This window comes from Capricornis sumatraensis, chromosome 22, assembly GCF_032405125.1.
Source record: "Capricornis sumatraensis isolate serow.1 chromosome 22, serow.2, whole genome shotgun sequence".
Taxonomy (NCBI): Eukaryota; Metazoa; Chordata; class Mammalia; order Artiodactyla; family Bovidae; genus Capricornis; species Capricornis sumatraensis.
Window position 1 is genome coordinate 24,633,933 of NC_091090.1, and position 24,811 is coordinate 24,658,743.

The window sequence follows — 24,811 nt, forward strand, 5'->3', positions numbered from 1 at the left end:
CGCCTGGTCGAGCCGAGCTAGAGAAATGATCCCCGCCTCGCAGCGTGTCGCTTGAGAAGGGGCCGCCCTGGCCGGGTGGCAGGCCAGCCGCGGCGCGGGACGCGGGCCAGAAGGGGCGTATCGTCGTCCCGTGCTGCTGCTGAATGTCGACTCCAGACGATGCGGAGAGGCTCTCGCCGCTCGCCCAGAGATGGCCCCGCGCGAGCAAGTTCCTCCTGTCGGGCTGCGCGGCCACCGTGGCCGAGCTAGGTACCCGGCCGTCCAGCCTGGGCCTCCCCCGCTCGACCTCCAGGGGCCGCCCGAGGGTGGGGGGCCGGGCGGGTGGCTTCGTTTCCGAGTGGATCCAGCCCTGTCGGTCCACACCTGTCCTCCTGGCAGGTGTGGCGGGGTGGGGGCAAGGCCAGTCTTGGGAGGAGGAGGAGGAGGAGGGAGTGGAGGTCACGAAGGTTTCTTCCTTCCAATTTTGTCTCCGTCGGATGTGCTGTTGCACCTGAATGTGTCCTTTTAGAAGCTTCCTGAGCTGTTACTCCCCTATAGGCATCATTTTCCCTTTTGTGAGGATGCCCCTTTTAAAAACACAATCCACTTTCCGTCTTTATTGAGGACATCTCTGTTTATATTCTTACCCAGCCTCACTATATCGTTGTGTTTTGGGTCCAAGTTGTGGACTCAACTTGTGGGACTTAAGTTCTTAACCCATTCCTTACCGAGCATCCATCCACTCAGCATCTGCCTGTTGACCTCTTTGAGCTGAGCTCAGCTACACTGTGTATACCTTGCGAGAGTCTGAGAGGTTAATATATAAACGCTAAATCCAAGGCAAGGCATCGATTGATCACGACATTATTATAATGACCACAGTGCAGGAGACTGTGGAGATACGGTTAAAAAGACCTTCTTACAGGTTGGTGGGGAGACATGCAGAGACAGTTAATTTATGCTACTTATTGTAATGGAGGTGTTATCATAAGGGCAGAGAGGATGAACAATTACATCTGCGTGAGCAAGTCAGAGGGGCTACTTAGAGCGGAGTTATGATGCTCTTGCAAGAACAGGAGGTGCTTCTTGCAGGAATTTTATGAGTATAGTGCCCGTGTTTTACCTGTGAAGCCTTCCCTGTGCATTTTAACATGACGCTTTCATCTTCTTGCCCATTAAAAAAAAAAAGGAAAAGCAGTAGCTCCAATGTGTTTTCATTTGTAAGTATTAGTTTGCCCTGTTCTAAAACAAGTTTACTTTGTATTTCCAGCAGCGCCAAAACATGATTTTTTTTTGCTCCTAGTGCTCATCCATTCTTTCTCTTTGAACCCTCCTTATTTTTTTTCTCTCGGTTCCCCTAAAGCTGAAGAATTATTATCCATTGTTTTCACTGAAATACAATTCATCAACTTAAAAAAATTTTAAAGCAGATTTCTAAATGATTAGCTATAGTCCCAGTTCCTTGTTGTTGTTTTTTTTAACCCAGTGTTTCACCTGTGACCAATGGCTTTTGTAAAGGAAACTTCCTCTTGTTAAAAACTTGTAGAAAATTGTGTGGGGGCGAGGAGTGAGAACCAGGGGAATCAAAATATGAGAGAGTTTTGAGTATAAAACGATTTAGGATCAGAACCTGAAGCATTATTTAAGTAACCAGCAAGAAAGTAAAAATTATTTGAAGAGGCATAATTATGCTAATATAGAAGTGGCTATATCTTAAGATTTTGCAGGCTTCCTATGTCAATAAAGCACTGCTTAAATTCTCTGTATGCACACAATTTGTGTTTTAGGAAAACAATCAGCAAGATAATTAACTTTTCCAAAGACCAGTGGTGCAGACTGACTATTCTCTTGGAAAAGGCACAGCTATGGTTTTGTATCAGATGGTGATCACTGGAAAGACATGCAGTGTCACTAATGTTTATGAACTTATCTGAATCGTTGTGTATATAAAGTTAAGAGCTTGATCTTCCTTATGTGAGCCAGTTAGCGTCACTTGTTTCAAGGCAAAAGGTCTACCTCTAATTCAAGACGTAATCATTGGGAAAAAAATTTCAAGTATAGTTAGTATTTTGTTAAGGAGGTCATGCAGAAAACTCATCAGTGCTGGGGAAAAAAAAACTCAACACTACCTTTCTTGAAAGAATATTGAGCCTGCAACCCTTGGGTAGAAAAGAAATGATGAACTCTATGATGCATCTTCTATTTTTCAGATAGTCAGGCCAGTGATTCACCTACATGGGAGCATTAGCCATGAAATGACAGAATTCAGCTTCATCTGGCATTTATTAAGAACCTGCCATAATAGTACAGTATTCTAAAAGTCACATTGGCTCTTAATCACGGTTGCAGACCCAGGCACATCTTAGACTATAGATATCTGAAATTATTCCCACTGGAAAGCAAAAATTGAGGACAAAAGTAGGTTTTAGATGGACATTTATGACTGAAAAGAACCCAAGGCTTGTCACTTTTTGTTTTCTTTCTGGTGCTCTGGGACAGTGATTCTCAAGTTTGGGAGTGTGTCAGAATCCACTGATGTCTTAACCCCATCTGCCTACTGAAATTCCATAAGCGTGGGGCTAGGAAACAATGTAATTTTTAACAATCTCCCTAGTTGATTCTAATGTATTCTGAAATTTGAGAATCACCCATCTTGTGGTGACTAAAATCTGGGTCCTGTGATTTTTCTAAAAAAAATTTTGTTCCCTTTTCTGAATGTTATGGGTTTCCCCCTCGTTTTGTTTTTTCTTGTTGTTGTTGTTGTCAGCAACCTTTCCCCTCGACCTCACAAAAACTCGACTTCAAATACAAGGAGAAGCCGCCCTTGCTCGGTTGGGAGATGGTGCAGCGGAGTCTGCTCCATACAGGGGCATGGTACGCACCGCCCTAGGGATTGTCCAGGAGGAAGGCTTTCTAAAGCTCTGGCAAGGAGTGACACCCGCCATTTACAGACACATAGGTATTTATCTTGATTCTAGTTTGTCATGATTTCTGTGTTTGTCTCCTCTGCTTTCCTGTTGAGTTGTGTTGAAAAGCCAGCTAGTTTCCTTTTACTAATGTGATAAATGAATATATAATCTCTTAACCACCAATGCTTATTGAGAAATTATAGTCTCAGGGCTTTGTAAATTCATACAAAAGTATTTAGGGATGAACTGTCATGATGTCATGCTATTTTCTAATGCACTCGGAAATGATTGAGGAAAAGAAAAAGCAAGTAAGGTGAAAATGATAGTAATTGATAAATCTCCATGATAGACATAGAGTATTATTTTTCTCTACTTTGCTGTATGCTTGAAAGGATTCCTAATGAGAAGGTTTTTTAATTTTAAGAAAGAAGATGAATCACTGCGATTTTTATCAGCTTGAGGAACTTTTAAACACAAAATTTATTTATTTTTTTTACAGTCTTTGAAATTGAAAATATATTTGAATGCAATGCCAGATCTTACCAGTCTCTATCCCTTGTGTCCAAGGCCAGGTTGATCTCAAATAGAGCAAGGGTGACTATCTAATCCAACCTTGGCAACAAAGTAAAAGCAACACAGGTGATTTTTGCCTCACTTCCTAGGCTAAATATGTGGGCCTTTAGTCACTCTGAAAGGAAAACAGTTGAAGTTACAATACTGCCAATGAGAAACTTTTCTGCTCTGCTTCCAGTGGGGCACCCACAATAATAGAAGTTATTGAGTTTCTAGCTTGTGGATAGAATATAAACTTGCCTTCAAAAGGAGAAGGGATGGGTATGGCATTTTCCTCCTCTCTATATATTCTTAATTATTCCTCAAGTATGTAGGGACCTTTGATCAGAAAAGTGCCCCGTACCAATATTTACCAGCTTTGTATTTTTAAAGCTTCAGTTTTCCAGATGAGCACATTACAGTATATTCACCAGGAACTGTCCAGAAATATGATTGTTTTGGTACTTTGTATGATTTTGATATGTTTTATCCTAAAATCCTGCATCAAACTTCCTGAAATATCAAGAAAAGCTCTCTCTCTGAATACTGTGTATTGATTTTCATGATTTTTCTTTCTTATTCTTTTCTTTAATAGCTTCTTCTTGCTTCCCATTATCATTTTGAGTTTCACTTCTTTTCATTTGTATTTTATTGACCACCATATGTGGTTTTATAGTTAAGATTCATTTCATATGTTTGAGATTGATTACCTTAACATAGTAAATTATCCAGTGAAGTTGCATGTGTTTATTGAATGAAAATGCCTGTTTTGTCCTAAGCTCTGTACTAGGGTGTATAGTGTAATGAAAACACACAAAATCTGCCTTGAAAGGCTCATGGTCTGCTGGAAAGATGAACAAGTAAACCAAGTTAGTTTCTAAGTGCAGTATTAGACACACACCTGGGGAGTTCTGGGGATCACAGAAGTATGACAGGTGTGATGACGGCCTAGAACACTGGAGGCCAGGTCAGAGGGCAATTTCTGGAAAACATGGTCTTTGAGTGGAGTCTTGAGAGAGTAGGAGGAGTTAGCAATGATAATCCTTTATTATAGATCCATTATTATAGAAGGGATAATCCATTCAAGATCAGGCAACATAAAAGGCCTGAGGCTTTACAAGACATGCACATTTGGAGAACCACCAAGGCCAGGTGTCAGAAGCCTAGGTTATATGAGAGAAAGACACGGCTAGGGAGATCAGCTAGGCTACGTCAAAGCATCCTCTTACTTTATTAAAGGTAGGGCTGAATTCATCCTTTCAATGCTCTGTTTTGCACAGTGTATTCTGGAGGTCGAATGGTCACTTATGAACATCTCCGTGAAGTTGTATTTGGCAAAAGTGAAGATAAGCATTATCCCCTTTGGTAAGTTTTGCTTTGAAAATAATACACTGTACTGTACAACACAGGGAATGTAGCCAGTATCTTAACTATAAATAGAGCCTAACCTTTACAAATTGTAAATCACTATATTGTACACCTACAATTTATTTAATATCATACATCCACTATATTTCAGTTTTTATAAAAAGAAAGGAGAAAGAGTCCAGGGACAGAGTCTCTTCAAAGAGAGGAACGTTTTCAAAACCCTTTCATTTCGTAAAACTCCTAAAACAGTAACCTATAAAACTTGGCTTACCAGCCTTTGTTAGACTGACTACATCAATGCTGTTTTTATTCCCCTGTGGTCAGAATTAAACTGCAGTTAAATTATATCTTTGAAGCAACTGTCCCTCCTTTGAATTTCAGGCCATTAAAGGGGCCTGAAACTTCAGATTTGAATTTTGACTCCTGGTCCCTGAGCCCTCCCATCAGTAGACAAACCATCTACTCTCCTCTGTGATTTGTGTGGGTTTGTTTTTTTTTTTTTTTGCTTCACTTTGTCTTAAATCTCTTACGCAGGGGCTGTACCAGCATGGTATTGTTTCCTACAAAATGTGTGAAATTGATAACAACCTTCAGAAAAATGTATTTCCTTTTATAATTAGGAAATCAGTGATTGGAGGGATGATGGCTGGTGTTGTTGGCCAATTTTTAGCCAACCCCACTGACCTAGTGAAGGTTCAAATGCAAATGGAAGGAAAAAGGAAACTTGAAGGAAAACCACTGCGGTAGGTCCTCCACTAACAGGTACCTTTCCTTTCCCCTTTGACCTCTGCATTTTTGGGCCCCAACATTCAGTAAAGGCATTCATTGTGACTCCTAGTTTGGAAGTGATACTCACTAAGAGAAGACCGGAGGGGGGCCTTCTCTTTAGCGGGTATGCTGTACCTGTTTTTTACCAGACAGACTGCACGTCCATCACTCTGCTACTTTTCCAGCCAAGGCAGCTAGACTTGTCCCCTACTGGTGCTTGATAGAAAGAATCTGATCATTAACAGTTGCCCTGGTGTGAATTCCAATTCTGCCTTCGCAGCTTGGCCTTGTGGAAGTCCCTTAACATTTCTAGCCTCTGTTTCTTCATCTTTTAGAGACACTATCTGAGATGGTTTCCATAACAGAAGGTCTGGCTCATCAGGTGCCAGAAAACCTGTTTTCTTTCCCTTTCTCCCTGCAGGAAGGGAAATAGCAAGGTAAACCATATGAATTGTTCTACTTCCCTGTCTAATTTCTCTCTGCCTCTTTTCCCAAGTTTAAGGAAGTTTTTTTTTTTTTTTTAACTTCAGTATTACTATACTGTTGTGATATAAAATCTTCTTATTGCCCTATGCTATATTGTCAAAATCTGCCTTTTTTCAAACGGCCTCTCATTCAAGTTTATTCATATATCACTTAGGCAGTTTCTTCTGGAAAAGAGGCAAATCTTGCAGACAGACAGATAAGCCTCTGCCAGGAAATAGAGAAAATGTAGGCTGTGCTGAGCTGAGCATGCAGGGGTCTGCTCCCCTGAACACTATGGGTGTTTGGCTGAGCCAGAGGTAGAGGAGAGTTTGGGGTCTCCTTTGGTGGTTTGCCACGACCACTGCCCTCTGCCCTGCTGCCCCTCCAGCCGCTGCTGCTGCTGCTAAGTCGCTTCAGTCGTGTCTGACCCTGTGCAACCCCATAGATGGCAGCCCACCAGGCTCCCCCATCCCTGGTATTTTCCAGGCAAGAACACTGGAGTGGGTTGCCATTTCCTTCTCCAATGCATGAAAGTGAAAAGTCAAAGTGAAGTCGCTCAGTCGTGTCTGACTCTTTGTGACCCCATGGACTGGAGCCTACCAGGCTCCTCCATCCATGGGATTTTCCAGGCAAGAGTACTGGAGTGGGGTGCCATTGCCTTCTCCAGCCCCTCCAGCTGACTCAGTGCAAAGTGAGGGTGGGCTGTGGCAGTCCAGGCCCCCTTCCCAATAGGGACCTAAGTAACATGGACCAGAGAGGAGAAAAGGGTACCACTCTGACTTAACCATATAGTTTACAGCATCCCAGGACCCATTTTGTCATCTTGTAACAACTTCTGATTACTATAAAAAAAAATGTAAATGAAGTCAGTCGTGTCCGACTCTTTGTGACCCCATGGACTGTAGCCTACCAGGCTCCTCTGTCCATGGGATTTTCCAGGCAGTAGTACTGGAGTGGATTGTCATTTCCTTCTCCAGCAGATCTTCCCGACTCAGGGCTCGAACCCGGGTCTCCCACATTGTAGACAGACGCTTCACCGTCTGAGCCACCAGGGAAGTCTGATTACTATGGAGCAGGGCTTGGCTACGTGTAGAAAAGGAACTGTTGGGGTCCAGAAATGTCTGAGTTTTCACTGATCAACTCAATATTTTTCCTTCTCTTTGTCTCTGATGTTAGACATTTTGGTTTTAATATACTAGTTTTAAAAAATTGCTGTAAAGAACATGAACCTTGGGATCAAGCAACCTGGGATTCAAATCCAGCCTTTACCACATTTTAGCTGTATAACCCTAGTCAAGTTCTTAACTTCCCTAAGCCTCTTTGTTTAGATGAGAATTGGAATAATAATAACATATTCCATAGAGTTTTTAGGAATGAAATGTATCATATATATATATATATATATAAAACAAGCCTGGTGCTTAGTAAGTGCATTAATAAGTAAATTCTATTAATAAATAAATTCTATCTATGGTGACCGTTATTCATGAACATACTTCTTATGCAGCAGAATAGCAATTATGAATGCCCAGTAAACAGATCATATTATCTTTTTGGTGAGACTCAGAGAGGTTAATGCCTAAGTGAAGCCACACAGCTAGTAAGTGATAAGGTGGTATTTGACACCAGGTATTTCTGGCTATATACAACCTAGGTTTTTATTTTATATCAGAGGTCTCCCACTTTGGTTTACCAGCATCATTTTCATCTGTGTATAGAAAAATGTGCAAAATAAGGAAAAGATAAATTTTCATAAAGCTAAAAGTATTCAGTTTTAAGAACTCTCCTGAAATTCTTCATCCTAACTTTTGGTCTAAAATATCATTTCTTTCATGAAGTGATATGAGAATTAATCTTTTAATGTTGTCATTTGATAAAATTACAAAATTTGAAGGTCTCAAATAATATGAGGAAAATGAACTTAGAGGTCTGATAGACACTGTTCCCTCCTATAATTAATATGTGCACAGACGATGTAAAATGTCAAGAAAGGAGTTTTAATCTATTTAATAATCTGAGAAGAGGATGGATGTTACAGTTTATAAAGATTTCCATAAAAATGTTTAAATAAAAAATTGGCCTTTTTTTCTAAAAAAACTGTTAAGTTTATCTGGGAATTAGACGTACATGGGTTGCTTTACTTGTTAACAATTCTAGATAGTTAAGATATTATTGTACTCCAAATCATTAACAGTTATAGATGAAGCTTATGCAGTTGCATCCCATACACAGGAATGCATAGAGTTTTCACATTTATTATTATTTCCCTTTAGATTTCGTGGTGTGCATCATGCCTTTGCAAAAATCTTAGCTGAAGGAGGAATTCGTGGGCTTTGGGCAGGCTGGGTACCCAATATACAAAGAGCAGCGCTGGTGAATATGGGAGGTAACGGAAACTTTATTGAGTTCTGAGAAGTCCTGATCACCTTAATTATTTGAACTATAAGCACTTATAATGGGGAAAATGAGAATTTTTATCTTATTATTTTTAATAATATGTACTGGCAACAGTCTTATTTTATGTTGTAATGTTGTAATTGAATATTTTCCCTAGAGTGGTTTCACTTTATTCTACAATGATGTATGAAAAGGATTTCCTAAAACTAGCAACTTGTGACAGTAAGGAGATAATACCAAACCATTACTAAGGGTTCCTCCCCACCCCATACCTTCCTCTAAGATTCAAACTGGCGTATGTACCATATGTGATGGTCATTACGTCTAGTCTACAGATCTTTCCCCCCAGTAATCCTGCTCCTCTTGCTATGTAATCCATCTTGTACAGCTGGACACCTCAGGCTGGAAACCTCAATGTTTCCTTCACTCATTCCCATCTCTCACTTCCCATAGTCAGTCACTGATTTCTTCTGTCTTCTAAATATTTCTTAAAAGTTCCCCCCTCCAGCCTTAAGCTAAGTGAAATAAGTCAGTCAGAGAAAGACAAGTACCAGATGATCTCACTTAAGGTAGGATCTAAAAAACAAACCAAAATGAAAACAGACTCATGGATACAGAGAACAAATGAGTGGTTGCTCAAGGGGAGAGGAGTAGGGAACCAAAGTAATTTTAAGGGATTAAGAGGTATGAACTTCCAGTTACAAAAACGAGCCACGGGGATGTTGTAATGTACAGCATAAGGAAGTATCCCAGTATACTGCAGTACCTTTCTATGAGGACCAGTGATTACTAGGCTTGTTGTCATGGTGACCTTTTTATAATGCACGTACCTGTCAAACCACGGTGTAGTACACCTACATAATATTGAACGTCAGCTATATTTCATTGAAAAGAAAAAGGTTCTCCCATCCAGTAGCAACTACCCTTGTATCCTTACAATGACCATTTTTACAGTAGTAACCATCAAAACACAACTAGACCCCTGCTACGGCATCTACCGATCTCTTCCACTGCCCTCAAATTTGGACCCAATATCCAGAGAACTTTATCGAAAATACAGATCTCAACATGTTACTGGTATCCCTACAAACCCTAACTGGCTTCTCATCACTCACAGAACAAAGTGGAAATTTCATAACACAGAAGGTCTGCATAAATCAACCTGTGCCTTCTGGGTTTGAGCAGTTCATTGATTCTGGAGCACATAGTGAAGCAGGGCCATAAGTGAAAAGGTTCCACTGCCTACACACACCAAACTGCCTCAACGTCTGTACTGTGTGTCCTCTTCCCTCTTCTCTATTTAGTTACTTCTGCAGATTTTTTAATATGTGGCTAAGGTGTCTTCTCCATCATGCGCTTTACCTGAACCTCCCACAGCCAGCCCTCCCAGGCCATGGTGTGCTGGATGCCCCTCTGTGTATTTCCGTAGTTGTCTGTGCTTAGCTCTGTTGATGTTCTTACCTCGTTTCATTGCTTTCTTCTATGCGTCTATTTCCTCCCCCTGGATTCTGAGCCCCCTGAAGGCACGGACTGTATTTTATTCATTTATTTTCCCAGTCCCTCTGACATAATCAACAAGTGTTTAATGGACTCCTTTCTAAGACCAAAATTATATGATTCTAAGAAACTGATAAATAGCAGTTTTGAGAGTTAGAGTAACATACCACTTAACACCAAAGGAAGTAAGTCTGTTTTATATTTTGCTGTTTCAGTCCATTGATGTCTCCTGCATCATATTAGTAGATATTCTGGTTTTCAGAAAACCTTTCAGATTATCATTCCTCAATTGATTGCTTCAATATCTTTGCAGCCCAGAGTTCTCTTCCAAGTTCTAGCTATCTACTCAGCATCTTCATTTGGTATCTCAAATATATATTACTTTGAATGTGTCCAAACCAAATCATTTACTGAATCACTTCCTTCTCTGTTCTTCCCAATCTCAAAATATGATATCATCATATTTTTATGATGGCTTTTTAGTTGAACGACCCAGAAACCTAGGCATAATTTTGATCTCTCTGCTTTCACTTACTGCTTACAGCCAACCAGTCACCAAATCCAGCCAGTTCTGTCTCCCAGAGAGATCTCAAGTTCTTCCACTTCTCTTTATCCCTAGAGCTATGCCCTGGTCCAAAGTACTATTAATCTCCTCCTCCTGGACCACTACAAATATATCCTAACTGGTCCCCCCACACACATACACACATACATCCCACAGCCATTCTGCCCCACTATGCATCTGAAATTGTTCTCATCAGGATCACCAGTGCCTGTCATTTTAAAACATTTAAATCAGTCCATTCTCATTTTCACATCGCTATAAACGGCAGCTCTGTCCTTCCAGTTGTTCAAGCTCAAAGCCTTGTAGTCATCTTTGCTTCCTTTCTTTCCCTCCATATTTAGTCTGCTGGCTGATCTGTTGATTCTGTCTTCAAAACACTCAGAATCTGACCAGTGCTCCACACCCCAGTATCCAAGCCACCACTCTCTCTTACCAGAAGAACCGTAGTTCTAATCTAATTAGTAGTCGTATCTAATGTGCCTTGTCTCCTGATAGTCTGAGTAGACTATCACAGTCATCTTGTAAATACTAGCCCAGGTCAGCCACTCCTCTGCCCCAGTCCCCTTCTCCGACTCTTGCCTCCTCTGCTCCTGTTAAACCAGTGTTCTTGCCGTTCCTCTAACATACAAAGCTGACTTTTTGCCTTTTTGACCTACTGTGGTTCTGCCTAGGACACTTTCTCATAGATATCTCCAAAGTTTACTTCCTCAAACTTCCTGAAGGTCTCCACTCAAATATTATTTTGAGGTCATCTCCAGCTGTTCTATTTAAAATTCATATGAACCATCCTTCTCCACCCTCACACCCTCGCTGTCCCCTTTTCCTGCCTGATTTGTCTTCAGAGCAGTTACTGCCATCCGAAATGCCACGTGGCTTACTTACTTGTTTATTGTCTCCTCCTTCAACAAAGAATGGCGATTCTGTTCATTTTTGTCCATGGCTCTTTCCCCAGTGCGTAGAATAATGCCCACCACATGGTACGCTCTCAGATGTCCGGTGAATGATCAAATATATCTACCCATTCTTAGCTCTTTACAGTTCACTTCCCTATTCTTTGGTGTAGGTAATCTTTATAAAATTCCATGATTGTGATCTAGCCCTCCCTTGTTTAAAACCTTTCAACAGCTCTTCATTGTCATTAGAAAAAAAGTACAAAAAGCTTAATGTAGAATAATGGCCAGGATCTTTTGTTTAAAGTGATAGAATCTCAATTCAGCCTAGCTTAGGCTAAAAAAGGAATTCGTGAGCTCCAGCACTGAAGAGTGCAGGGGTTGAGCTGACTCTGAACAAAGCTGGATTCAGATGTGCAGATGATATAATTGAGTGTCTGTCTCTCTTCCTTTTTTCCTCCCCCTCCCTCTGTCGCTCTGCTTTTCTCTGCTTGAGAACAAGAATGGGATCTTTCATCTTTGTATACATTCTTGTCCCACGCTTAGCACATTCTTGACACAGAAGACATTCATTGTTGAGTGAATGACATTTAAACTTTCTTTCTCTATGTATTGCCAGATTTAACCACTTACGACACAGTAAAACACTACTTGGTGTTGAATACTCCACTTGAGGACAACATCGTGACTCATGGCTTATCAAGGTAAGTCTGTTTTAATTTGTCTCTTTCTATTTTTTCCTGTCTCACTCTTTCTTCCATATTTGGCATAAATTCTAACTTTCATCTCTTCTGATTGGGAACCTAGTGATAACACCCTTAAAGAAAGGTGATAGTACCTTTATAAAGAGCAATTTTCTTAAAGTGTGTTGCAGTTAAAATGTGGAAGAGAGGGGCAGGATATTTCAGGTTAAATTTCCCCAAATATTTGCACTTTGGTAGGGCTATCCCAGGGTCAGATTCTGACAATTGATTATCCAACTCAATTCAGTGGGTATGTTTGAGCATTGTTTGCATTAAAGACACTGTGCAAGGCCTGCAGTAGATACAAAAGGTAAACGACACTGCTTCCCAGGGAGCTTACCAAGGGGAAAACCAAAACAAGTATAAAAACACTGCACAGTAAGTGCTGAAAGAAAGGGACTAGTTACCATAGAGTTGGGCAGTGGGGAGGGAAGGGAGAAAAAAAGAACCACTTAGAAGGGAGATAAAGGAGATAGGATTAGATAAGTGTTTTGAAGGGCTGTGGCTCTTGATGGATAGAGACATGATAAAGAAGTGCTTCCTAGGAAGGAGAAACAGCTTAAATTCTTTGCAACACAAGTTCAGATTCTCCATTAAGATGAGTTACTTTATAGATGTTGAGTGGCCTTATGATTGTGTTTAGCTTCTGATCTTGTTTCCAAATTCTAGAACCCTTAATGCTATTTAGACAACCCCAAAACTGTATAAGAGGGCTTCCTAGGTAGCACAGCGGTAAAGAATCTGTCTCCCAATGCAGGAGACTTAAGAGACGTGGGTTTGATCCCTGGGTTGGGAAGATCCCCTAGAGTAGGAAATGGCAACCCACTCCAGTATTTTTCCTGGGAAAATTCCACGGACAGAGGAGCTTGGTGGGTTACAGTCCGTGGGGTCGCAAGCAGTCAGACACAGCTGAGCGACTCAGCATGCACGCACACAAAACTGTTTAAGCAGTGCCAGGTCAGTGATATTTAGAGGTGTAGCTCTAGATAGAAATGATTCTTAATTTTAGGTTCACTTTAACTTTATATTCTTAGTATCATTTTTCTTCATTTGTCCTCTTAAAATAAGTGTTATCTTTCATGCTGCTAGGGCAATCATTCTGTCTATCTTTGCTCACCTTTCATATTCTAAAATCTCATCCAGGTATGTTCACAAGCAATAACATATTTTCTGTAGCCAATAGCCCAACCGCCTCCTTCAAAGCAAACAGGATTTGGGGCCTCCATCCTATAAACATATGTATCATATCTGTACCCAACGTGACTTTCCCTTCACTGTCTCCGTTCATGCTGTTCTCTCTGCTTGTGAGACTTTCTTCCCCTGTTCTTCCTTGTCAAGTCATCCTGTGAAATAGTCTCAACTCTCAAGGGACTTTGCTATTCCAGTGTTGCCATCTATTCTGGGAGCAGGATATTCCGTTCTGACAGCTCCACAGGGATGTTACCTTTGTTTCTTTTTCATTGTCTTTACCCAGATGATCTTTGAAATACCGCCTCTAACCTAAGATTCAGGGATTTCCCAACAGATGTAAATCTGCCTAATAGACACAGCTCCACTTAATGGATCTGCCTGTTTTGGAAAGACATAAGATTTCCCATGACTATATTCAGCCCTAACTGAAATAAGTTTATCCTATGTTCTCTAATTCAGGTTTTGCAAATGATTGAGATCATTGGGTGCTGAGATGATTGGTACTTGGTTCATTCTTAGCCCTACCCACTGGATCAGGTTTTTAAATGGGGTCAGGGGGAGTGTGTGTGGTCCGTGAGGCAGCTCAAAAGTTGCTGTCCATGAACTCACAGCTGGGTAAACAGTGCTGTGTGATCCAGAAGTCCTGGACGCTGCATCACAGGGTAGAATGAGTGCTCACCGAGGTCTAAAGAGGGTTGCAGCTGTGCAATCGAGAGATTTATAGGAGCCATCAACATCCGAGGGAAGGGAGTTTGATATGAAGAAGAGGAGTGAAAATAGTGCAGGCACGGAACTGGGTGCTTCAGAATGGTTAAGGGTAAACTGTATGTTATATGTATTTTACCATAATTAAAAACAATGGTGTCTGTGCTCACTTGAGCAGCACATCTGCTAAAAGCAGTGGTGTAGGTACGCTGAAGTTCTAGGGCAGGGAAGGAGCAGTAGAAGACGTGTGGCTAGGATTTTAGGGAGATGGGGAGGCAGGTGGCAAGGGTATGTTAATATAGGAGGAAGTAGAAAGGAAATTACTCAGAACGGGAAAACCAGAAGAGTCCCCCTTTCCCTCTTTTTAAATCATGAGGCTGTTGAGAGGCGAAACTGGGCAAAAGATTAGCTTACACTGTGTGAAGATCATATATGAGCATGGTTATTTAGCTGATGCGGAAGAGGATTGTTTATCCTGAAACCGTGCTTGTGGACTAATACAGACTAGCCTTGCACAGAGCCATCTGGTCTCCTGGAGAGAACAGAGGACATACCCAATCATTCTCTGTCTATCATCACTTAAGAACATTCTGGGCTTCACTCGGCGGGTATCACTGGCAAGGAGTGATAAAGGTCAATAGCAAAAAGTAGCCATGTTCCTGTCAAGTATCTAAGCAAAAGTGATGTAACTTTTACGGCTCTGTCTTATTTTGACTCTAGATACGACCTTACCTGAGGCCTCCTTAATGCAGTATTTGCTCTCTTAATATTTAAAGGAGCCTAGCCAGATCACACTACCCCCTGCAAACAATTTGAGAAGAGGAGGATGAGGCAGGCCACTGGCAGCTGCCCCCCAAGGTGTCTGTGTGCTGAACAGGCCCACAGTTGCCAAAGGGGATCCTTGATGTGGTTATTATACAGGTTAAAAAAATCCTTTAATAAGTATGTTAATTAATGACTACTAATGAATGAGGGCTGCCTATCTTTTAAAAGTAGAATTTATTAATAATATTAACAGTCTGGTAGAAGTAATCTCCACTCTTGAAACATACGTATAGCTGAGCCGGCACCCAGCCTCTCTGAAGCAAGTGAACTGGTGAAAACGTAGTGTTTCTTTCCAGTCTTTTGAGTCAAAAAGGGGAAATTGTATATTTTTCTGTCTTCTTTGTTTTTCTCATCTCTTGACTGGTCTTGCATGCTGTTTCTAGTAGACTTAAGTTTTCGAATGTAGGTGAATTTTGTAGTTGGTTGCCTGCTTCTATGTAAAAATAATGAAGGTATATTAAAATGAGGGCTTCCCTCATAGCTCAGTTGGTAAATAATTTGCCTGCAATGCAGGAGACCCTGGTTTGATTCCTGGGCTGGGAAGATCCACTGGAGAAGGGGTAGGCTACCCACTCCAGTATTCTTGGGCTTCCCTTGTGGCTCAGCTGGTAAAGAATCTGCCTGCAATATGGGAGACCTGGGTTCAGTCCCTGGGTTGGGAAGATCCCCTGGAGAAGGGAAAGGCTACCTACTCCAGTATTCTGGCCTGGAGAATTGTGATATTAAATCTTGACTTTCAGAGGATCTGAACAAATAGGAAAGAATTTTAAAAGAATGTTAAAAATGTTAAAAGAAAGAATGTTAAATATATCCCTCCCGGGATATATATGGTGAAACAGTAAGTTCTTTGCACATAGGCCTGTCGTGTGAACACAGACCCAAGAAGAGTTATATACACAGTCGGGTCACTTGCTGGAAAATGTACATGGGTTATATGGGTTCTTTCTCTTGAATTCAGGTATTCCTGAAGTATGTTTCTCCTTTGAGTGATCAATCCTGATCTGAAAGAGTCATAAAAGAACTTGGGTGCTTGTTGCTCCAGCAGTTCAAAGTAAGAGAGTGTGAAGATTCCTAATGCAATTTCAACCTCCCCACTACACAGTCTTCAGAAACTTCAAAGGCCTTGCTTCACCCGGAAGTCAGCGGTCCTTATCTCTGGGAGACACTTGATGTTCTGGGAAGAGATAAAAGTTGTCCACAGTTTTCCTTTCTAGCTTTCCATTAGCCCAAGATAAGACAATCTTCCCACCCCCCCGATTCCCATCTCTGGACCCAGCTGCCAACTTCTGGGTCTCCGGCCTTCATTTCGCTTGATTCAGGATGACCACCCATCTTCTCGTCATCTGTGTTTCTCCTAGAAAAGTTTACAGCAGTTAATGGCTTCTCGGATTATGGGATGTCAGTCATATTCCTGTATTGCCTCTCTCATGCCCACAATACATAATGAGCTGCTGGTGGCCTCTGAACTGTTGAGTCACTCATTTAAAAGAATCTTGATTTAGTCTGCAGTGGGTTGGCCGCATCCATTTTGTCTGTCTTGAATAACTGACCAGAAGCCTTTTTCAAAAAGGAGTGATTATGTGATTTCTGCCCCCCCACTTGAAGATCCTTTCTCTTTGCATTGAGAATAAAATCTCAGCCTTCTCAGCCTGCATCTTTAGTCTCTGATCTGGCTGGTGAGAAGGAACCATCTATGTCAAGATCTGCTCTCACCCAAGAGCCTTTTCATGACTGCCTCTCACCTGGTTAATCCCTATCACGTGATCTCATTTAATTTTTTTTTCCCCACAGCACTAAGCGTACCTGAAATTATTCATTTCTCCTCTGCCTCTCCCCAGTTAAGTACCTTGAGGACAGGATCTTATTTGTCTTGTTCACTGCCTAGAAAAGTGCCTGCCTCCAGCAGATGTTCAGTGTATATCTGTTGACCAGATATTGTTTTAATTTTTTTTTTTAGCTCTTTAATGAATGAATTTATCATTGATTTTAAGCTAAAAGAGCATCAGTACGAAGAATATTATTGGACTAGATTTAGTATTTCATTCTTTCCAAATATCAAATCCCCCTTCTTTAAAATTTGGAAGCTGCTACATACCACCTTTCAATTTCATTTATTTGTATCTACAGTTTTTGCTCTGGACTGGTAGCTTCTATTCTGGGAACACCTGCTGATGTCATCAAAAGCCGAATAATGAATCAACCACGAGACAAACAAGGAAGGTAGATAGAAAGTCTTAGTCTGCGTGTATCTGAATGTCTATAATAACAATGTTCTTTAAAGACTCTTCCTCATATTTATTCTTGCTGGAAATGTATTTTTGTGTTTACATGTGTTCAACCAGGAAATTGTTTTTATGCAATTACCCACTTTGTGTCTGATGGAAAAGTACTGTGCATTTGGGGAAATAAGCTAATTTAACCATCATATTGTTTAGATACAAGGTGTTTATTGTGACTTTGTTGATTTCATAGTTTTTGAAAATATACTTTGTTAAGAATTTGCAGGGCATTTTTTCAGAAGCTCATGACTTATGAGTAACATGGGTAATTTGATTGGCTATAAAACAGTATGTTCTCTCTGAAGAGACTAGATGGAGTGAATTCTAAGTTATCAGACCAAGGGTGGGGTGAATCCCAAGAACCAACCTTGAAAAATATCTTTAAACTCAAAAGAGGTGTCCTATGTATACAGAAGCACAAATATTATTTGTTCTAAACTAGCAGAAGATAGTTAAATAAGTTTTCATAGACTATTTTTTTTAATTTTATTTATACATCTATTTACATGTAGGAAATTTAACAAAATTGTCTTCTTTCCTTTTTAGGGGCCTTCTGTATAAATCATCTACTGACTGCTTGATTCAAGCTGTTCAAGGAGAAGGATTCCTGAGTCTCTATAAAGGATTTTTACCATCTTGGCTTCGAATGGTAAAGTTAGGTTTTTCTTGCCTTTGTTTTTGTTTTTATTGTACTTAAATTACTTTTCATCTATCAATATTTTCCCTTTTCACTTCTGGCTTCTGGCATGGTTCTGCTGCCAAATCATGGTTCTTTCTTTCTTTTCTCTTTTTGTTTTCTTTTACCTCCAACCCCTTTGGTAGATTAAGGTAAAATAATTCAGTTACATCAGAAAAGAATAGGTTGATAGTCTGATGTTACAAAGCCAGTGGATAGATTGTTCTGAAATGTAAAGACTTTTGCTATTTAGCCAAAATATTGCAGTTTGAGACAGGTATACAGATTTCATACTAGAGACCATTGTTATGAAAATGTCACTATTTCAAACAAAATTTGTTACTTTGATGATAAATATTGGATTATCCATTGTGGCTCAGCAGTAAAGAATTCGCCTGCAATGCAGATCACCTGCAATATAGGAGACACGGGTTCAATCCCTGGGTCAGGAAGATCCCCTGGAGAAGGAAATGGCAACCTACTCCAGTATTCTTGCCTGGAGAATCCCATGGACAGAGGAGCCTGGCAGGCTGCAGTCCATGGGGTAGCAAGTCAGACATGACATAGCGACTAAACCACTACTACCACCCATTAATACCTGTCACCACAAAGCTCTGCTTAGGAAGAAGACATCATATCATTTTCATTTGGTTTGGATACTGTGTTTTTACTAAAGTGAATTAACATGTAGAGTTAGATAGACTTATCTAAATAACATAACAAATACAATAAAAACAAGGCACTCAAGTATTTTGTGAGTTAGAACATATTTGAAAAAATAGGAGTTACAGGTTTAGAAATTCAGTCAATGCTTTACACAGTATAGAATAATCATATGAATTGAGCACGTGTTCCATACAAAGCCCTGTTCTCCATCCCTGACTTTAGGAGGAACCTCAGAGCTCCAGTCCCTACTCCAGTGCTAGAGCTTCCAGTCTAGGGCAAGACATACCCTGAGTGAAGAGTTGGGAGGGGGCAGGGTGGAGGGTCATGGCGCTTTCAGAATAGGCAGCAAGTAAGGACCGCCTAAGCTAAGAGGTTAAGTAAACCTCACTGGAGAATGGATTTCTCACTGAGATGTGAAGAATGACTGGGACTTAACTAGGTTAAAAGGGAAGAAAAGAACACTCTGGGTGTAGGAACTAGCTGGAGTAGACAAAGGACATGATGCACTCCGAGAACTCAAGGAAAGCCAGCTGGCCAGGGCACGGAGATGTGGAGGAGAGAAGCCCAGGGTGAGGCCAGAGAGAGGCAGGGATGGGATTGGGAGGGGCCACACGGTCCATGAGAGGGAGGGGCATTGGCCTGATGACGTGCGCTTTTAGGAAGATCATTCTGGCTGCTGTGTGGGTTGACGAAAGACCAGGAGTTGTGACAGATGACAGATAATGATAACTCAGACTAGAATATGACAGTGAGGACAGAAGAAGATAGATTAAAACAAAAAAAAAAAAAAAAGAGGGGTGGGGATAGAAAGGAGATAAAAAAGAACACAACCAGATGGAGATGGGGAAATGGTTGGAGAAGCAAAGGAAAATCGAGCTTCATTCCCAGATTCCTGCCCTGAGCAACCAGTGATGTAGTTTCCTAAAATGGGATCATTTGCAGGGAAGAAGATTTCGTGGTGGAATCTCAAGTCTAGTTTGGATAGGTTCAGTTTTGGATACTCATAGGACATCTAAGTAGAGAAGGCAATGGCACCCCACTTCAGTACTCTTGCCTGGAAAATCCCATGGATGGAGGAGCCTGGTAGGCTCCAGTCCATGGGGTCGCGAAGAGTCGGACATGACTGAGTGACCTCACTTTCACTTTTCACTTTCATGCATTGGAGAAGGAAATGGCAACCCGCTCCAGTGTTCTTGCCTGGAGAATCCCAGGGACGGGGGAGCCTGGTGGGCTGCCGTCTATGGGGTCGCACAGAGTCGGACACGACTGAAGCGACTTAGCAGCATCAGCAGCAGCAGGACATCTAAGAAGAGATATATCTAGATGACTAGCTTCACATATTGGCCTGGATCTTAGAATCATGAGGATGGCGAATTAGACCTGAGCACCGTCTACACACAGATAATAACTGAAGCACTGGGGATAAATGACGTCACCAAGGGTAGTAGGTATCTATCTATTAACATGAAACTAACAGCCAAAGCCCTTGGTACAAAAGCACACCTAAGCTCTAAAAGATTATTTTCACTGTCCTGATTATACTTTGAAGTTATTGCAAATCTATGGATATTTAATGGAAAGGAAGATTTTGACCTGGCCTACATAGACCAGGTCCTATTATAAGTGCTGGTAACACAAAGGAATAAGATGTGTATTTTTTTGCTCTCAAGGAGCGTACAATGTGATGGGAGAAGATAGACACGTATGTAGTTAACATTACAGAGATGATAAAGTTAAGATTATGAAGTCACTTGCTATATGGCCAGTGCTGTGCTAATCATATTCATGGCTTAACTCATTGAGTTCTCCCAACAATCTATTTAGAAGGTTACTATCATATATTTCATTTATAGAGGAGAAACTAAAGTGAAGTGTCTAAGTAACTTGGCCAGGCTAGGTGGTTATTAACTACTGGCATCAGGGGCTCAAACCCGGGCAGTCTGGCTTCAGAGGACACAGATTACTAAAGAGGGTTGCCAGTGCTGTGAACAAAACATGGAGACACACATAGTCGAGAAAAATGGCTTGAACTCTTTGAGAAGTCCCAAAAGGGCTCCCAGAGGTGATCCCTGATCTGAGCTTTGAAGGATCAGTAGGTGTTTGTCAAGAAAACCATGAGGAAGCAACATAAGCAAGTCACGGGCGACCCCAAAATGTCTGGTGAACTGCAGAAAATTCTGCGTGGCTAGACTGTAGGTCCTGAGAGGGCTGGTGATCGGAATAGCACATAGAAGAGCGTTCAGGCACCAGGCTGAGAAGGACCTGGGGGGCCAATTCAGTAGTTGAGGCGAAACTGCAGTAGCAAGCACCTGTTTGAACCCAGGAGCCATGTGCTAGTATTTGCTTGGGGACAAGTCTACTGTGGCAGCAATGTCAAAACTATCATGAAAGTTAGAATGCAAGAAGGGAAGTTTTGGCGGTGGTCTCGCCAGGAGATGATGGTAGAAATGGAGAGAAGGTGAATTTCAAGAACATTTGTGTTCGACTCCACAGGAGTCAAACTGATCAGACAGAGAAAGGGAAGGAGGGAGAGAAGGGAAATGAGACTTTGATGTTTCTGGTGGGAAAGACCATGAGGATGGGTGAGACCAGGGATGAAAAACGAAACCAAGAGGTGATGGAGAACAGCCCAGTATAAAGGAGCACTGAGACCACTTGATCTGACCCATTGTCTTTGTAACGTGAGACTCAGGAAGTATAAATGACCCCAGAATGAATATCTAATGTATGACAAGCTTTGTGCTAAGCTCTTTACACACATAATTTTTTTAAGTCTTACAAGAACCTAACATTACAGGTAGTGTGATCCTCATTTTTCAGATGAGAAAAACACAGCTCAAAGTATAAGAAACTTGCTCAAGTTCATGTAGCTGGGAATCTACTGCAGATTTGTTCAACTCCAACTAAACCCATGGTCCTAACTAAGATGGTATACTGAGTATCTCAAGGTCCTGCAGCTCATTATGGAAGTTTTAAAACAGAGACAGGGCATGGTGATGAAGAGAGGTTACTGGAGCAGACTGGCTAACCACCCAAGATCACCAGGGTGGCGTGGCTTTGTTGATTTGCCACAGCGCAGGACCTGAGCGTAGAAGCCTGTTGACTCATGAGCACTTCCAAGTAAATCGGCCTTTGCACATACAACTGCCCTTCAGCCAGACTCACTGAAACCGACGACTGGACCACAACATGGGCCCATCCACACTGAGAAATAGATCTGGCCAGTGATCTCAATCCTGAAGTCCTCTGGATAGTTAAATTCAAACTATAGGGGAGCCAAGTCATAATCAGAAGGTTGCCTGCTGAACACAGAATAATAATAACAGGAAGAGCTGATCTGTAAACTTGATATTGAAAAAGATCAACCCAAGAGTCCCTGTGTGTTCAACCCCACAGTAAAAAGCACAGAGAAAAAAAATTTTTTTCCAGCAGTTATGATAACATGGCGTTATACACACTTGGATTCTTTTCAGTGGTACAACTATGCCAGTGAGGAAGAAACAAGTAAAAGAAGGTGCTGGCCATATGCCCTTCTGCAGAGGCTCAGTATATCCAGTCTATATCCTGCACATGCTATTTGGCTCTCCCTCTTTAACTCCTCTTCAAAACCCAGCTAAACCTAATCCTAGTTCCTTACACTAGTTAGAGAGAGCATGCCCTCGCTTTGCTCAATCCCTGATTAATATTTATTTCCTTTGCATATAGTTTGGTTGCTGTGAGGAAGAAGTCTGATAACCAGAGCCATCAGGAATGACTGCCTAGTCCATACTTAACTGAGACCCCTGCTTCTAGATCCAATTGCAGTCATATCCTTGGCTCACTTCATTTTTATTGTCACAAGACTGTGGTGTTGTCACAGCTTCTTTGTCTATGTCTTCATATACTTAACTGAGGAAAGGTGTATTCTCCTAAATACACTAGTGAATTCTCAGTTTACTAGTATAACTTGCTCAACATTTCTAAACATATATGACATAAATGTTGCTTTATAAACACTCTAAGCAAATACATTTTACATTCTAATTGCTTAAGTTTATTTCTCTATACTCTAGTGTGATTAGAGTTTCTCTCTGATCAACATTACCCATAACTTAGGAACCAAACCAGATAAGAACTGGTTCCAAGACATACTTTCTCTGATGATTACTTCCAGTGTTTCCTCTGTGATCTCCATCTGTGTCTTTAGCATTTTTATCTTCTGTTCTTGATTAACCCTCATCCCCTTATACGGAGAAGGCAATGGCACCCCACTCCAGTACTCTTGCCTGGAAAATCCCATGGACGGAGGAGCCTGGTAGGCTGCCGTCTATGGGGTCGCTAAGAGTCGGACACGACTGAGCGACTTCACTTTCACTTTTCACTTTCATACATTGGAGAAGGCAATGGCAACCCACTCCAGTGTTCTTGCCTGGAGAATCCCAGGGACAGAGGGGCCTGGTAGGAGGCCATCTATGGGGTCACACAGAGTCAGACACGACTGAAGCGACTTAGCAGCAACAGCAGCATCCCCTTATAATTCCTTTTGGCACAGTGACACCTTCATAGCCAGTTCTTTCTGAGGTGAAAGCCCTTTTCCCCACTTTATGTGCATTGTTATATTCATTATGTGATATACCAGGTGTTGGTTTTATGATCAAATTCTCATAGGATAATCTTTCATCTCTACTTTCAAGTTCTTCAAGGCTTCCTTGTCATGCTCCATACATTACACAAACTACATGTAGAAGAAAAGAGCCCAGCCTAGAATTCAGGCATGCTGAGTCCTAGCCTTTTATCCAGTAATGGTCAGTAAAAGGAACCCTGGAATGGAAGTCAGAAGCCCAAGGTCCAACTCCACCATGCTGGCAGGCATCTGATTGCTAACCCTTAGTGCCCTCATCTGTAAAACAGGGGTAACAATAAATTGTAAATTGTTTGGAGAAATCTGTGACAAATCAGACCTGAAAATGCTTTGTAAATGATAAGGTGCTCTAGAAAGGTGAAATGCCAAAATATTTGTTTTCAGCCTAAGTGGATTCAAAATGAGTTCATCATTCAAAGATGTGTATGCATATGTGTAGAAGATTTATAATTGCTTTGAAATATGCACTAACTTCTTTGGTTAATCTTTCAGACCCCTTGGTCACTGGTGTTCTGGCTTACTTATGAAAAAATCAGAGAGATGAGTGGAGTCAGTCCATTTTAAGCCCTTAAAGATACAGTGTTCAGTATCATTGAAATGCGGGCATCTGCAACACACACCCCCTATTATTTCTACCTCTTTAGGAAGACACCTTACTCCACAGAGACTGTGATTTATAGGGGGCAGCACTTTATTTTTACCTGGAAACCCAAGTTCTCTTTGACTCCTCTTTTTGTTCACAAGCAATCTGATTGGATCACACAAGACCACCCAATGAGACCCCAGCACAGCATTTTCTAAGGAAGGATCAAATCCTGACTACTTAACTTGAGCGAGAAGATTCAAGCTTTGAGATGCTATGCTGTAGAGCCTGCTTAGAGGAGAAAGTGCCAGAAGGGAGACAGCATCTCAGACCTGAAGTGGACAGTAGGGATGTGGAAAAATACATCCGTCCATAGGGACCAAGGAATATACTTAATGTGTTGTGTCAGTATTTACAACTGAAATCTGATAATTCACTTTTTTGTTGTCATTAAAGTGCATATACTATAAACTGAAGGGAGGTGAATGAAGAAACATTTTGAGTTTCCCTAGTGTTGAAGGAGGTTGATGTACCTTTTCTTGCCAGGAGAGTGAAAAAATAAAAGTCTGGATCTCAAGGGAAGAAGCCTCATTCCCTCAGTGCCCTGTGACCTGTGCTTCTTGGTTAGGTCTCTGCCACATCGGCTAAGGACTTCCTGACAGCCACAGACCACATCTGAATGAAAACAGAAAAGAACGTCTGCTTTGTGCTATATCCCGTTCCAGCCTGAATTTGTCACTCGCTCTCAAGAATCTCAATATATGAAAAACGGGGCTTATTTGATTAAAGCTCAGGTGGACAGGTCCTTTTAATAAAGAAACATCTGGTATCATCAGTTTCTCAGTGGCATTTAACAGCAAAGGTAACATGAAGTCAGCCGACATACAGCCTGTCTTAATCCCCCCCTTCCCTAACTCTAAGGGCCTGAGAGAGAGGGAAGGAGAACTCAGAAATCACACAAAAGCTGTCTCTAGCCTGAATCTTACTCAGTCTGACAAAGCTTCCTGCCTAAAAAGTGATTGTATAAACTGCCTGTGGTACACAATTATGTCTCCAGTCACTGAATCATATCCCTTTTCTTAGAAAGGTGAGAGATTTCTTCACATTCACCTCTGTGGCACCTGTTCCCCCA

The 24,811-nt window shown here is 41.3% G+C and overlaps 1 protein-coding gene across 1 annotated transcript; it reads left to right on the forward strand.

Moving 5' to 3' along the window:
• Window positions 1-143: 143 nt before the first annotated feature.
• On the forward strand, window positions 144-23,660 carry SLC25A27 (solute carrier family 25 member 27). Its single transcript, XM_068960973.1, has 9 exons — window positions 144-249; window positions 2,747-2,938; window positions 4,721-4,805; window positions 5,429-5,551; window positions 8,315-8,427; window positions 12,010-12,094; window positions 16,982-17,074; window positions 17,680-17,782; window positions 23,589-23,660. The coding sequence occupies exons 1-9, from the start codon at window positions 144-146 to the stop codon at window positions 23,658-23,660; spliced, it is 972 nt and encodes a 323-aa protein (XP_068817074.1).
• Window positions 23,661-24,811: the final 1,151 nt, after the last annotated feature.

Excerpts from the sequence above, each read along its gene's own strand:
- SLC25A27 (XM_068960973.1), top strand. The coding sequence starts at position 144 with ATGTCGACTCCAGACGATGCGGAGAGGCTCTCGCCGCTCGCCCAGAGA. Across the intron at positions 250-2,746 it reads GGCCACCGTGGCCGAGCTAG|CAACCTTTCCCCTCGACCTC; the intron begins GTACCCGGCCGT and ends TGTTGTTGTCAG. Across the intron at positions 2,939-4,720 it reads CGCCATTTACAGACACATAG|TGTATTCTGGAGGTCGAATG; the intron begins GTATTTATCTTG and ends TGTTTTGCACAG.